Source organism: Platichthys flesus, chromosome 23, assembly GCF_949316205.1.
Source record: "Platichthys flesus chromosome 23, fPlaFle2.1, whole genome shotgun sequence".
Lineage (NCBI taxonomy): Eukaryota > Metazoa > Chordata > Actinopteri > Pleuronectiformes > Pleuronectidae > Platichthys > Platichthys flesus.
The window spans coordinates 5,422,449-5,438,619 of record NC_084967.1 but is presented as its reverse complement, the minus strand read 5'-3'; the positions used below and the strand labels follow the sequence as shown (position 1 = coordinate 5,438,619).

At 42.8% G+C, this 16,171-nt stretch overlaps 1 protein-coding gene across 1 annotated transcript in view; it reads right to left on the bottom strand.

Annotated features, from left to right (window-relative positions):
* camk1da (calcium/calmodulin-dependent protein kinase 1Da) overlaps positions 1 to 16,171 on the bottom strand; it is a 51,446-nt gene continuing 35,275 nt past the window's right edge. The window contains exons 4-11 of the mRNA XM_062383052.1: positions 15,637 to 15,775; positions 15,103 to 15,229; positions 10,842 to 10,917; positions 8,399 to 8,511; positions 7,275 to 7,353; positions 7,053 to 7,140; positions 6,285 to 6,537; positions 1 to 5,349 (exon numbers count right to left, since the gene is read on the bottom strand). Coding sequence (XP_062239036.1) covers positions 5,225 to 5,349; positions 6,285 to 6,537; positions 7,053 to 7,140; positions 7,275 to 7,353; positions 8,399 to 8,511; positions 10,842 to 10,917; positions 15,103 to 15,229; positions 15,637 to 15,775 — 1,000 coding nt within the window. The 3' untranslated portion in view covers positions 1 to 5,224. The remainder of the gene's footprint in view (positions 5,350 to 6,284; positions 6,538 to 7,052; positions 7,141 to 7,274; positions 7,354 to 8,398; positions 8,512 to 10,841; positions 10,918 to 15,102; positions 15,230 to 15,636; positions 15,776 to 16,171) is intronic.

Below are 16,171 nucleotides of genomic sequence, written 5' to 3'. Positions count from 1 at the left end.
TTACGATCATTCAGGATTTATTCGAGGAGAAAAGACAAATGAAACACAATCAATTGCTCTGGCCTGTGTCGTCATGGTAACTCTGATATGTGCACATGATTGTCGAAGGCATCGGATACACAAGCCCCATTAACAGAAATTTGTCATCTTCTTCTTCATCACAGCAAGTGTGGCGAAGGCGGCGCCCGCTCGGAGACGTGAGGGTGGCGCCAACGTGGTGACAGTGCACAAGATGGGAGTTTGTCGTGGTCACATGCAGAGTAAATACAGCCAGCTAGCACAGCAGGCTCTGGACGGGGACGCGCACAGGGAGACGCCAGGTGGAGCGGGATCACCGAAAAGCTACTGTCTGACCCGATTTCCATGAAATCCTTTGGAGTGGTGGGGCAGGACTCAAGGTAGAACACCTTTTTACTTTCTTGAAATGAGATACTGTACGAGTGTTAGCCTCAACTAATCTAGCTTTTGAGTTTTTACGATGTTAACCGAGGCCTAAAAACTGGTGCCAAGCTACGAGGCTATATTTCTATAGGGTCCACAGTCACAAATGTAGAAGACTTGAAGACCACTGGCCAAAAGAAATCAACTTGTAATATGTACTACAAAGTATACTGCCAAATAAAAGCGCAAAAACCTTTCTAACACAAACAATAGATGATTTACTGTAAATATTTGTGATTTTTGGTCAATTCTTCCATTTCTACATTATGAACGTGTCAGGGGAGCTAAATGTCTTTTAAAATCATGTGAAAAAATGTATATGAAATTGTAATAAGCAGAGAGATTCTTTCCGCAGCTATGAACTGCTGGTAGAAGGGAAACTGCATCTTCCGCTGACCTCAGCTTTTCGTGGGCTCTGGCATCTGAACCTGTGCGCGTCTTTACATAATACAGAGATACTAACATCATACAAGGGGATACAGGATTATGCAAACACTCATGGTGGAGTTGGATTTCTTTAAGCACTTCCCCCCCCCCGACATGCTTGTGTTTTCATCCTTTTTTTTTGCTGCGATGCACTTCGGCATTGCCTTCGGTTAAAAACAAGAAAATGTCAGAGGACGATGGGCGGATGAGAGCGGCTCGTTGTCCCAAAACAGCTTTGACTTCTGTTTCTCTTACGTCACAGCTTTGGATTTCTTCCTTTTAGAATGGCAAAAAAAACCGTAAGCCTGAGTTCAGTGAACGATGCTTCTCACCCTCAGACCGAGGTGGTGGTGGAACACTGATGGCATTGAACTGTGCAGCTCTGCAGGTGGCAGTCACACAGTGCGGTACAGTGTATAAAAGCAAACTGCGGTGGGGAGTAAAGGGGAATCCAGCTTTTTTTTTAGTTTGTTTTTCTTGTCTACACTAAACATTCCACAAAGAATACAATCAACTTCCCCCGACACACGCCCATCCACTCACTCGTGCCTGAAAAGCAAAACATTCTTATATGTTATCTGGAAAATGATCATTCGTATTCACAATCTATTTACAGGGGCATCTTTAACATGGAAAGATAGATTTTTTTGTTTTATCTCTGTCTTTGTCTCTTGAGAAAAAAAAAAATGGCTGACATGAAACCAGAGCATGAACCTGAACCCTCTGCCTGCCTCGCGACACATTCCTAACCCCAAAGCGTACCAACAGAAATGGATGACATCGTAATGAATCAAGCTACAGTCCTGGCAGACGATTCTTTGTGCCAGAGAAGCACCTGGAACACCATTCTCACATCGTAGCTCATTCAATACTAATGATAAATATGATAATTAACAGATTTAAATTGTCTAAGAGGGACTCAGTGTCTGTAACTGTTTTACTATAGCTGCTGATGTTCCCTCTGTGTTTCCTGATTTCACTTCCAGGAAAATACACTGAAAAAAACCCACTCCAAAGTGTTAAAAAATGCATAGCAGTAAATGGGTACTACACACGGTTACAGTGATTAATCAGATTAAGGTGATCATTGGAATATAAAGCCCTTACATGGTTGAAACCTCTCCCTCTGTTGTGACACGTGGGTAATAACACGGACCGACTCAAACGTGTGGTTAGAGGGGGAAAAAAATGTAACACAAGACCTCGCCAGAGTAAACACAGGCTCCTGTGTAGACGCATGGGTGTTGTCGTTCAATAAGAAACACTGCAAGGTTAGCTTTCTCTGACTGCTTTGAGAAAAAAAAACACAATAAATCGGGTTAACTGGCCTTTGCTTACACACTAGTTCAACCTTATCGAGCTAGAACTCGTCTATGATTGGAGAAGCTGCAAGGAGGACGTGCATCGAGTCACAGCAAGGTTTGTCTAAAATCTAAAAAGGACCATGAGGACAACAGAGTGTCTGCTCCTGCTGTCTCCACAGAGGCAACTAACATAAGGTATGAGGTGCTTGGGGAGCTATGCAGCGGATCTGTGGTGTGTGTGTGTACGTGTGTGAAAGCTCCAAACGTATATAAATGAGTTGAATGCAAGGTGTTCTGTTAAAGGACAATTCCAGCGTCATTAAAGGGGAAAAGTTTCTCATTTCTTAAAGGGGTATTCCAGTGATTTAGTCTTGCACTTCCTTAAAGTTGAAAGAGTCGCAAAAGAATCAAAAAACTGGAATTGTCCTTCCAGAGCGAGTCGAGGGGCGAGACAGATTGAGACTGGGCAACATTCACAAATGTCTCGTCATGTTTTTCTTTAAGTCGATGTCAGTGCCAGATAGTTTGGGCTGAACACATCCACACACAAAAAAATGAGGCAGTGAGCCAAAGTGAATTCCAGACAGCTTGGGCGAGTGTTGATTTACTGGCATCTCGCCTCAAACAGATTAAAACAAGCTCTATGAATAATTTGCAGATAGATTTCAGCAGCACTGAGTGGAGATAGCGAAAAAAGGCAAATGGCAACTGAGTAGGAAGAGGAAGTCAAAAGTCAATGAAGTCTCTCTGGATCAATTCAGCCCTTATGTTTTAATGTTCACTTCAGAAACTTAAAATCGGACTTGTTCTGTTCTGTTCCGGCTAATTCAGCACGTACTGCTGAATGAACCAAATTATCTTAGTACCCAGCACTAGTCTTCAGCCACAATTGACAATAAAGGGATCAATAGATTTGCATCTAATAAAGACATGACAATCTGATATGTGTGACTAAGCATCCAACATTTTCACATCTGCACTCAGAATCATGTTTAAAAGGTTAAAACCAAGGTCACAGTTAAATCTAGTCAGATTAAACCAAGTTGTGGGAAGTAAGCCTAGAGGGAACCTACCTTTTTAATCTTGCCGTGGATCTGGATGCGATTGCGGATCCAGGAAATCCTTTTATCTGCATTGTAAGATAGGGTAGTTTTTGACATTTTCATCAATTTCCCACTGAAACTTATCTTGATCTTGATTGTTATTATAAACCGGCACATTTATAGGACTGATATCTATGAGTGTGTGCAATTTGTTGCAGCTTGATTGAATTAATTGGGACCGTTGGACCTTGGCGGAGTTATATGCGCTCTACACCATTCTTGTTTTTTCGATGATTCGGCCTGTTAACCAGACAGGTAATCAGGTGAGACGTTAAGGTAGCACTGAGAAAAAGAAAGCAACGTTTAAGGTTCAAAACCCTGTCCATAGTGGTGGTTAAGTTCTAAATGCTTGAGTCACGAGTCACTACAAACTCTGCAGTAAGGACACGGCTAACGTCTGGAGCCCTGGATCATTAACCGTGACGCCTGGACCATCACGGGAACACCTAAACCAGGAAACCAGCGGTGGCCAGCACACAGTACAGCTGCAGTTTTCCCTGAGCACTACTGATCTGCGTACAGCCTCATGACGCGAGAAGGGGAGATCATGGCTTCACTAGAGTGGGAGGGAACGATGGGAGGCTGCAGCTTCTCCAGGCTGGTTTCTTGACTCCACGTGGACCAAAATACTCCAACGGTTCACGTGGGAGACAGGTGAATACAAGATAACATGTGTATGTCCTGTAGCTTCCTGTGCTGCTAGTGGCTCCTTCGTTGGGGAACTGAAACGTGAGCTGTCTGTCACAAACATTCTAAGCTGGAGGCAGTTCTTCCAGTAAATACACATCTCTATCTTCTGCTAACCTATTCTTAACTTGCTGCATGCTTCTTAGGAACCTGTATGTGTTCCCCTTTAGGGGTGATTGTTATAAAAGTCTTAGAAAGTAAGAAAATAATAAATTAATCAGAATAAATCAGAATGTTTCAGACAATATATAAGTAGTGAAATGCTTTGAAATCCACCCTGGGTTTCTGTTTTTTAAAGTATTTTGATGTTTTGAGTGGAGAGTGGCTTATCTGTGTCTGAGAACATATCTGACCCTCTCTGTGCAAAATAGGTAAAGCGCTTACTCATGTTTTCACATCTCAACAGTCGTATGGTACTTTTAAAGCACTTCTTAAAGCACAAACAAACAAACAAGCCCATAAGGACATAGAAAAGGTCTTAAAGGTGGCGTGTGTAACATTTTCACATGGATAAATCATCGTCCAGCAAGTTTACAACATTAGTGTGATTTGTGTTAACTGGTGAGGTCATTATTCAGAAGTCTCAGAAGGGGGGTTATGGGAAATAGGGTCTTGCACAATCGACAGTTGCACAATCGATAGCAAGCTGTCACCTTGTCTAGGGTCCTATTCATTTACAGCTATGCTACCAAAGATCAGTTTGACAATGATATATTTGTTTAAAGTTACACAAAGCACCTTTTAAATGAACATTAATAATAGTCAAATATAAAACAATCCAGTTACCAACAGTCAAACCTAAGGTTGGAGAAAAGCTAAACAAAGTGTTGCAGGAAAGACGAGATTAAAGAGGGAAGTTGATGTTGTCTGACATTGAATAATATGATACCACCGCCCGTCCTGAGCCACTGATCATTGCTCGAGTTCAGGGCAGTCGACACGCATCATCAAATGCCAGCCGATCACAGCCGGCCGCACACAGATCCGCACTGAGAGTCAGTGGCCCTGCTGTTGCTGTTCTGGTGGATGGGGGGGTGGGTGGCAGGTGTACAGTATGGCGCTGTGTGGCTCGGTGGAGTGGAGGAAAGGTCCTCTGCTCTCCCGGGAGCAGGGCGGGGAACTGGCTGGACGGCATCCGAGAGGAAGTACGGTGAAAAGACGGACGAAGAAGAGGGCGATCCTCTTCCTCTTCGGTTGTCCTCCTCTTTTCTCTTTGCCTCACAGTGCTGTGGCCTCCCAGCTGGTTCCCCGCGAGACCTGGCGTCACTTGGTCTCCGTGAGCACTGGGGCGGGCGCCGCTGAGGGATGTGGCCGGTTCAGCTCTGCCCCGGCAGCGGAGGACGAGGCCGCAGACGCCAGACTGCAGGGCGTGACGGGCGCGGCCACACCTGAGAGGGAAAAGTTAGCTCTTAAATCAGCAGCAGGTTTGATGAAACTGTTCACTATGTCCTGCTACACTTTGTTATAGCAAGTCTGCAGTTCGTGATGATAAGGGTGGCAGATGAATGGCTCCAAAGTCAGACAGTTAATTAAGACCTTGTTTTTTTGACTCCTTTTTACCTGGTGATTGTTTCAGTCATAGATATATATATATAAAGGCTAGATGTCTCGTCCGCGTTGCCAGCCACCGGAGTTGAATGTCCATACATGGCGGCCATCTTTCCACAGGTGGCTCGCTCACCCATAACATTGTGTTGGTAGTGGTACCTAGTTTAGAACAATATTCTTTTTTTTTTTAAATAACATAATTATTCATAAGTATGCAGTGTCATAACTACATCTGACGTTTATAACAAACCAAACCATTTAAAAACGGTTGAAAATTTAGCAAGTTATGGTTATTTAAAAAATACGTACCACTACCAACACAATGAGCGAGCCACCTGTGGCAAGATGGCCGCCATGTGTGGCCGTTCGACTCTGTTGGCCGAGACATCTAGCCTTTATATATATATCTATGGTTTCAGTCGGCTAAATTGACGTCATCAGCACAAGATGGCAGCATTTGTTTATTTTGGCTTCATGTCTGGATAGTGGGAAGACTTGTAGATGCTCTGTCCATCTTTATATTCAGTGTATTGGTTTGTCTCTCACGTCGAACCAGACAACTAGCTGTTTAATCCAATTTCTTTTGCTCTTGTGTTTTGGTTTTGGAAATGCTAAAAACACCACTACTCTCCCAACTCTCTCTTATACAGAGCATTTCTCCTGTTTAGGTTGCTAAACTAGAGATTTACAACTGCTGTTGGAGGTTTCAGTGAATAATCACGTCTTTCACTTTCTCTCACGAACGTATGCTCTGACAACCCTGACTCATACTCACATTCCTTGCGTGGTGCTGCTATGTTGTTGTCAGTGGAAGAGGTTTTGCTGGCGGCTGTGTTGTTGCTCTGGCTCGGCGCTGTGTTAGGGCTCTCAGCTGCCTGGTTCTGATCCGCCTGGCTCGAGCTCTGGGCCGGCTTCTGCGTCTGGCTCTGCCTGGTCGGCGGGTTGGAGGCGTCCATGCTGCTGCCCATGCTGCTGCCAAGCTGCAGCCGCCTCATGTGCCGGACCACAGCGGTGGCATTGAACGCTTGCTGGGGAGAGGATGGAAATGGAAAGATGAGTAAAAAAAAAAAATGGAATTCTTGGTATCATAGAAACCAGTATTACATCAGTATGAGGTAAACCTAATGAATATCAGTGACAGAGAGGTTTTTATTTCAACCTATTGTTTGGTATGAGATCAATCCACTGTATCACCAGGTGGAGAGGGGATTATTTAAAGGGGTTTTTCACATCATAGAGACTTTGGAGTCACAGACGAGAATCTGCTTTCAATGAAGAGACACTAGTGTTAAAGTACCATGATACGGTTTTCTCCTCCACCTTTATCTTCCATTAATAAAATCTGGGCCAAGATGGATGAAACTGGAACAACAAACTGTGTGAGGAGCAGCTCTTTAAGAAAGTGGGATCTCTTTCATAACAGCAGGTGACACTTGTGGTTAACTCCTGAACATACGGCGAGCCAGGTGTACGGGAGCTATGCAGCAGTCTGCAACAATACAGCCAAGACCACAGAGAACAAAGTGGAGTAAACAATATTTACCCTCCATTTACTCTTGGCGAAGTTCTTCTTGATCTGTCGGCTCACTGACTCATGGATGTTCTTGCAGAGAGCCGTATCCCCAGCGATCCTGATATTTTTCCACACACGCACAGAAATTCTCTGTTAACACTTCTGACGGTACATCAATATCTGTATTGATTTAAGGCCTTTTTGTTAGTCTGTTTGACACTGCGTGTGTGTGTGTGTGTGTGTGGCTCTCACCAGGGGTGTCTGAGTGACTGGTCGCAGGTGAAACGCTTGGCTGGATCTTTTTCCATCAGATTGCTGATGAAATCCTTGGCTAAGAGAAAAAGAAAATTTATAAAACTGTACACACACCAACATGAAACAGATTTTTCTACATGATTTCTGAACTGATCAACTTAAAAACGCAATTTGTGACACAAATGAGATTAGTAATTACTGACAATTCAATGAGCAAATGTCCAGTTACATGGAGCATAATATTTTAAATAGACACCCTGATAAACCCAGTATAAATGCTCTGTATTTCTATAGAGCCTCTCCAGTTACTGATTCAGACACTTTCATCCAGTGCTTCTATGTAAATAACTTTTTTCTATCAAACACCATTCGCACACTGTCGACAGCCAGTAGCATTATTCGTGCTTCAGCATCTTGCCCGAGGACAATTCAGAAAGCAGCCTGGAGGAGCCCAGGATCAAACCACGACCTTCTACTTACTGGACGACCCTCTCTACCTCCTGAGCCACATTTTGAATTTAACATTTAAAAAAAAAAAGAAAAGATGAGGCTAACATTTGCTAATTAGGCAGATGGGAAAGTCTGGTGCAGGTTTTCTATGAACCAATTTATCAGGCTAATTAGAATGTCGACCGGGTGATGGTGCTCGGTGAAAAGAAGAAACGGTCATGGATGTCTGCACCACATTACACAGCAGTCCCTCCAAATGACATTGGGACTTTTTCAAAGTCAACAGTATCACCGTCTTGGTGGCTCTAAAGGAAAAGTCTGAGCAAAGTCATCTGGATTTCTCATCTTGCATCCACAAATGTCTAGACGTGGCCCTCTATATGACGGTTGTTGAAATATTTGAGTACTTTTTATGACAGCATGACAGAGATATCTTATCTAATTTGGGTTTCCAGGCATGCAAAGGTGGTTTTACTGCCAGACTGTGCACTCAACAGTGTTGGTGAGTGAACCCCATACACACATTATCATCAATTACGTTCATTCCAGGCAAATGATGTCAGAGGCCATGATTGAGAAGTGGTGTGCAGTCCATATATGCCACATGTGGGACGGAGAAAGGGGGAGGAAGGACTGCGGAGGGAGGAAGGAAGGGAAAGAGGAAAGCTCACCTGAGTCGGATATGTCGTCCCAGTACGGCGCGTCAAACTCGTAGTCGGCTTTCAGGATCTGCTCAAAGAGCTTGGAGTCGTTCTCATCGTAGAACGGAGGATAACCACACAGCCTGCAGACGAGGAGGTGACTCAGTTAATCACGACATGTTTCTCACGTCCAATTATCCAATCAGTTATTCTTTTTTCCCTTTGACTGATCACTCCGTCTTGAATGCATTTATAAACTCATTTCCACATTTCATAAGCAACAAGGATATCATTCATTTACTAATTGATCTATTAAGAGATAATAATGAATCGTGAATAGAAACTTTCACTTAGGCTTGAAATTATTAGTCAGTTTATTGATCGCACAACAAATAAACAATCCCGATGAGTGAGTCATGGTTTAAGTCATAGAGGGGACAAAACAAGTTCTCTGAAGATGTTATATGTATCAACCACAGTGTTAAAATGCTCTTAATGACTGACATGACTGGGTAATGTTTTTACTATTATTTAATATTTATTGATATTATTATTATGGTCAGTGTTTTGTATTCGATACACTCCTGTATGTCACAGCTGCATCTGTGGCAGTGGACAAAGTGATGTTAATACCAGCTGTGGTAAATGGGAGAGGCCATTTACTCTCTGTGTTCGACTTTAAATCGAGCTAACCTGAGATTATTGGTTCCCAGTGCTCCTGAACTGGTCTGACACTCTATAATGGGCCACCTGGACCAACAGCAGAGATGCTGCTCAGCCACAAACGTAATCTACACCTCGTTACACAATCTCCTGATGCACCGAGAGATTTTCATAAAAACTCATTAAAATGCCGTTCTCCATCAATACACACAAACGCACATGCACCCACACACACGCACAAATACACCGGGAAAAAAGGAAGGATGAAAGGTTCTGCCTGCCGTGAGGGTAGGAAGTCTTTCCATTTATTTTTCTGGTTTATCATTTGGTTAAAGACTCAGCTGACCCACACTGACACACAAAAACAGACGCCCACACATACACGCACCGGGCGGGAAGATCCCACCTGGTGTGAAGAGATGCTTCACGTTTGGTTGGATGGTTGGAGACTCAGAGATCAGTCACCATCCGCCCCACTGGACCCACACACACACACACAGACACACACAGGGTCCCGAGGTGATTATCTTGGCTGATTACCTGATTTGATCTTTCCACCTGAGCAACAGCTAAAAGCTAACAAGGTCTGAATCCTAACACTAATTGTGCTAATTGCCAGCAGGGAGTCAATTTCTGCACAGACACAGACACAACACACACAGACAGAAAGTCACTCTCTCCACCGACCCACTTGCTGCACCAAAACCTCATTCTACTCAAAAGTGTCACACAAACACACAAAAATACTCTCTATGAAGGAGAGATAGGGCAGAGACATTATTTTTTAACTATAGAGACAAATCACAGACAAGTTGGACACACAAACATTGTTTAAGTTCATGTGTGACATCCCATGCTCTGCATCCTATTAACCTGCTGCTGACCTCTGACCCCTGGTCTGACCTCACCCTTGAGATAGTAATGTGTCTGTCAGGCGGAACCCCCCCCCCAACACACACACACACACACAAATGGACTCACAGATACAGACACACACACGCACACCTTCAAATAATTAAAGCAGTGGTTTCAAGGGTCAGCAGCATCGTTCACACCTTAGGGGTCACGCTCTACACAAAAACACACCCACACACAACCACACACACAGGGGTAACAGATCAAACAAGCACAATGACCCGTAGCCTAGTACACATTCCACATGTTGTCTGTTATGTCGGGCCCATCACAGACAGCAAGTAGATATTGTAGTATTCCACAACGTGCAATGTGAAAGGAGTTGATTGTTGTGGCAAAGTCACAGAGGAAGATGACCGGACCCTGCACTTCCCCGTAAATAATATGTGATTAAATACGTACAAATTTCGAGCAACTGAGATTAACTAATACTATCATCATCAGCATTATTATCATTACTAATACTATGGTGCTGCTATAACATTGTGAAATCTATAAATATCACTGTTACGACTTTACAACTTTTCTCTTTTCCATCTCTCTCTATCTTCTCTCCCCTCTTTTCCACCCACCTCTCCTGTCTTCCCCATTATTCTTCTCTCCCCCCAACCGGTCGAATCAGATGGCGGCCCAGATCGAGTCTTGTTCTACAAGTTTTTCTCTCTCCACAGTCATCAAGCGTTTACTCATTTTGGGAGCTGTTGGGTTTCTCTAAACATTGTCAGGTCTCGACCTTACTATGTAAAGTGCCTTGAGATAATGTCTGTTGTAATTCGGGGCTATACAAACAAAACTGAACTGAGTTGAATCTGTCACCAGCTGAAATTAAAGTGATGGCGGTCAGAGTGCTGAGTCATGAAACCACTTCTTGGATAACAGACTGGTTGGTACTCACAGGATGTAGGCGATCACTCCGATGGACCAGCAGTCCACTGCCTTACTGTACGGCTTCTGGGCCAGAACCTCTGGAGCTGAGGGAGAATCAGACACAGACCTGTTTAGTTATTTTGTGTACACCTCTTGCAATATAACTCCAAAACCTGGTGCTTGTTTAACTATGCTTTTAAATAGCAGTTTACTTTCTTGTCAGCTTGAAACCTAGTAAAAGGCCTGTGCGACTGCTATGTGAAAACGCTGCTGTTTTAATGAGCTTGAATGCAAATGAAAATCACATGTCAGTCTGTTTAATGGGGGGGGGGGGGCATGTTCTGCAGGAGGTGCAGGTTCTCACGGCTTCAAATATGTGTACCTGACATCAGAGAAACCTGTGCAGACCTAAACCCAGGTCATCTCTGTGGCTTTGCTCTGCCCGAGGTCTTTGACTGACTGGACTGGTCTGACCTTCCTCTGCACCTCACTTCACGCCACACACACATGGCTGGCTCCAGATGGAGTTTGTCAAACACACACACACACACGATTTGAAGAAACACTACACTCATATCTGGGGCGAAATATAAACTCTGCACACGTGCGCTGAATCAGAGAGTGTGTTTTTCTTCATCTGCCCTGACTCATCATGAAGGTGACTGTGTGTGTTCTTGTTTTGCTGGATTCAGAATTAGGACATTTTTACACACTGAGGTCATGATGTCTGGGGTTCCGTGCTTCAAAAAGTAGGGTCAAGACGTTCTTTGGATATAGAGTTAACTTCATGTTTTTGTATCGTTAAATTAGTAATGACCTGATTTTTCTTTTCATTTTCACTCATTTTCTGTTGCCGAGTACTAATTGTACAACAAATACCCTGTCAAACACGGGGTGGGACCTCATCCACTTTGGATTCTCAGTTAACGATGTTTGAATCTCTGTTCCAGCAAACGATGACTAAGCAGGTCTTCTATTGTAACTTCCCAACAAACTGATGATTTTGTTGGGGCCACCAGCTGAGTTGTTATGAGCTCATCTGATCAGATTGTAGTAAAAAAACAACAACAAAAAAACCTCCACAAATCCAATTAGTCCTCAAACCTACTGTTATCCTGGTTACAATAATTTCAGCCAAAGGAAGATGCCACCAGTAAGCAAACTGGAGCACTATCATCATGGTAACGGTAACAAACCTGCAGTTAAATAGTCACTGGTCTGTATTTGTATAGTGCTTTTCCAGTCTAATCGACCACTCAAAGTGCTTTACAGTGCAAGTCACCTTCACCCATTATAACAAACATTCACACAGCGATTATATATGTTTTTCTTTTTTTCCTTTTCTCGTGTTTTTGCTAAAAGCTATCGATCTAACAGTAGACAAGATTTAGAAAAATCCTGGATCTGCCAATGATTAGGCCTCAATGACTATGAGGCTGTTTTAACTCGACAGTCACACACAGTCACTGGTATATCAATCAATTGCTTTTTACATCTAAATGTACTTCTTGGCATTTGCAGCAAACTGACTCCTCAATATGAAGAGTAGATTGTGAGCCTGCAGCTGCTTCAGACTGAGAGTCATTCATGTCCACCACTTCACCGGGAATCTGAAAAAGGAGTTTCGGAGAACTGTCATGACTTTTATAAAATATGATTCAGCCCAGATTCTGGCTGGTCATGTTCCATTACATGATACTATAATTAAATCCTTAAATTTAATTCAATCCAACAAAACCAATAGATCTGTGGTTTAATGAGGAGAGTCATTGTATGTTGCCAGGATGATGACAATAGGCACAACTGTTCACATTCTTTGATGACTAAATTGATTGGACTTTTCACTGAAGTAAAGCAGCATGACTTCACCTCCATTACCCAGGAATTTCTTTTCTTGGATGTTTTAGCGCACATTTCATTTGATTTATTAAAGCTTGTTGTCTAGAGTTTGTTTGTCATTAAGATAAGTTCAATTTAGGTTCCTGTGGTATGGTGATCTGGCCTCAGTTACAACGATGGCCTAAGGGACGCAGGTCTTCTGAAGTGTGGTGAGACACAGCATGTCATTGCCATCACTCTGATCTGGTTTTAATTTGGTACATTCCATGGTTATTTATACCTCAGTTATATTTAGCAACACATTGTCTGGAGTGGAAAGGCCCTGTGGCCAAGCAAACCTCTCGACCCTCCCTGGTCTCCTCTGAGCGGAGTGGGGGTCGAGAGCGGGGCCCAAGATGATGGGGATGAATGGATGAGAGAGGTTAAGTGAAGGAAGCTAGAGGGGAGCGTCAGGGTGATTGATGCAAGGATATGACCATTTAAAGTCAAGTAATGGGTGATGTGAGTGTGAGTGTGTGTGTGTGTGTGTGTGTGTATCTGCAGGTCTACATCTGAGTCATTAGTACCTGCCGAGTTTTAAAAGTCCTATTACACCAAAACAAATAACAGCAGGCAGTTTGTGAGCAGCTGATAATGTAATAACGTGTGAAAACTCTAACTGTTCCACACAATGAGGCCCAGCTGGTGCAACCAAACAGAATTCAAACAAAGTTAGAATTAAAACAGTTATTTTGTATGATCGTGTTTGTCTGTGTTTGCACGACAGATTGGTTTATGTGAGAGTTTGGACGCTGCAACCAGTCTGTTTGTGTTGCACCATGGCTGTGTGTGTGTGTGTGTGTGTGTCTATGTGCTTTCAATGCTGATCATCGGAGCATCTGTCTCTTGTAACAGCAAACGCACACCCACAAACACACACATGTGCAAAGATCGAAATTGTTGCATACACAAGCGACTGCACAAACTGATACAAAGACATGCATCCTTACAACCCCCACAAAATAGTATTTGCATGAAGATCCTAATAAGTGAATTATAATACGCTAACACGTACGACAGGGGTCTGTGTGTGTGTCAGAGAGTGATAAACATGATTGGTGTGTATTTGTATAAGGGGTACAAATATTGACTATGTTACCCACACAAACACACACACAAACATATATGCACACACACACGCACACATAATGATACAGTTCAAAGTGAAGATAATATAATATCATATTATATTATACTGCATTACGTTGCATTTTGCAATCTGACACTGTTCACTGTTTTGCATTTCACTTTTCACTTTTATATATCTTTATTCAGAAATGTTTATGTCAAAATAAATATTACTTTGTATAAATACTGGAAAAAAGTGAGTAAATAAGAAGTAAACAGTGAGTAAATATATACTGTTTTTATATTTTTTTATTGCTTTTCTTATGTATGTTGTATTTATTGCGTTTTTATGTTTCTATGTTCATGTTCATTGTATGCACCAACAACCAGAGCAAATTCCTTGTAGGTGTAAACCTACTTGGCAATAAAATACTTCTGATTCTGATTCTGATCTGATTCTTATTCTGAAGATGATGCAGAAAACGAATTGAAAACAATGGGTTCAGATGAGGAGGAGCTGTGCAGCTGAACAAGGCTTATACGAAGGAGCCGGATGTGGGAACGCAGTTACTCCAGACATTTTCTGGAACCTTTCCTGCCGGCCCCCTTGTAAAATATCTCAGTGAGCCTGTGTGAGAATACAACAGGAAAACTCACTTAGCAAGCGGACGTTTCAAATAAGTGATGGACGCAAAACACAAATATCTCAGGATGGAAGAAAAAGATGTATCGTACACGTAGAAGACGCAGAACAAGACATCGATTTGGAAAGATAGTGTCTGACCCAGACAATCCAATGCTATATTCTTCATATAAGAAAGACAAACTCTGGAAAAAAATGGCAGACCAAATTTTCTGGACATTTTCCAGAGTCTAGTCTGAAAACATCTGATTTGTCTTCTACGTGAATCATTAACTGGTGAGGATGTGTTTTTGTTTAATGTGCAGCTGTAGCCTCAGTCTTTTAGCCCCATATCATGTTTGTAACCATCAGGTTTTTGTTTTAAATCGAGTCTGCAGCTAATTTTGTCAAAAGGATGCTGCGGTCATCGCGGTCCAACCACCTCATGGAGCTGAAGCACCAAAATTTTTCCAAAAAGAACTGTGTCCTTCAGCCGACGAACTATACTTTTATCTTCCTGGATCTGAAATCATAAACCCAGTGTTTCAAAAAGGACTGAAGTGTGAGAGTTACGTCTGCCGTCACTGGCACATCTGCCGTGAATGGAAAACCTGACAGGCATTAAGTAGCAGCAATGATTGAGACCGGTTTCAAGGACACCACATTGAGATTCTTGGGGGAAGAGGAACCAGACTGTCAGAGGGACGACTGATGAACTTACCCACATATCCTGGAGTACCGCAGGCAGTGGACATGACGTCCCCGCTGCCCTCCATCTTGGAAAGACCAAAGTCACTGATCATGATCTTGGACTCATCTTGAGGATTAAAATACAACAGGTTCTCTGGCTGGAGAGAGAGAGAGAGAGAGAAAATCAAAGGTTTTCATTCCATATCTGTGATTTTTATCGGTTTCAAATCTCATTTGTTATCAGGTCTTGTGTAAAGAAATAAACTGAGCAGTTTTGATATGAGTTAAACTTTAAGAAAGAAAGCATCACGCTGCCACTTTTCAATGTCATTGTACACTTGTATCTTTTATGGAGGCCGCTTTATCCAATCCGCTCTATTCCAACAGCCGGCACACGCCACGCTGACCCATGATGCACTGCATGTGTCAAGGCCACTGCCTTTATTGCTGCAGTAAATCAGGGGCTGCCAAGTGAGAATGAGAGCTAGCGTGTATTTGAAATGTGGCAGCGGAGAGCGAGAGTGTGTCTCTGCGCTCAGGGACGAGTGTGTTTGTGTTACAGTACCTTTAGATCTCGGTGCACGACGCCCATCTTGTGCAGGTAGTTAACCGCGTCCAGGACTTGTCGGATCAGTGTGCTCGCATCCTTCTCCGTGTAGAAACCCTTTTCCACGATCCGGTCGAACAGCTCGCCACCAGACACCCTGTAGAATAAGAAGTATGTTTATGAGCTGTAGATGTTTCCAGCCAAGAGTGGAAGCTGCGAACCATGTGCTACCAGACACGCCCACACACACATTATATTACCTGCGGTGTTTACTATACCTTGTAGAAGCTCCATGTTATTTTTCAAAATGTTTTGAAAAAAGAACACATTCCCCTACACAAAGTTTTCTTTCCTTGCATGGATTTCTCTCTGACTGGTGTACACTTGTCAAATGTAATAATATTTACAATTAATCTTTGATCAATATGTAATCTCTCTTTTTCTTTATTATTTTTGGATGCATGTTATTTTCCAGAACTGCCGCGCCAGCAGATTGAAGGTTCAGGGAGGAGCGATGGTGAAGAAGTAAGAGCAAGAAGAGACAGGAAAGGCA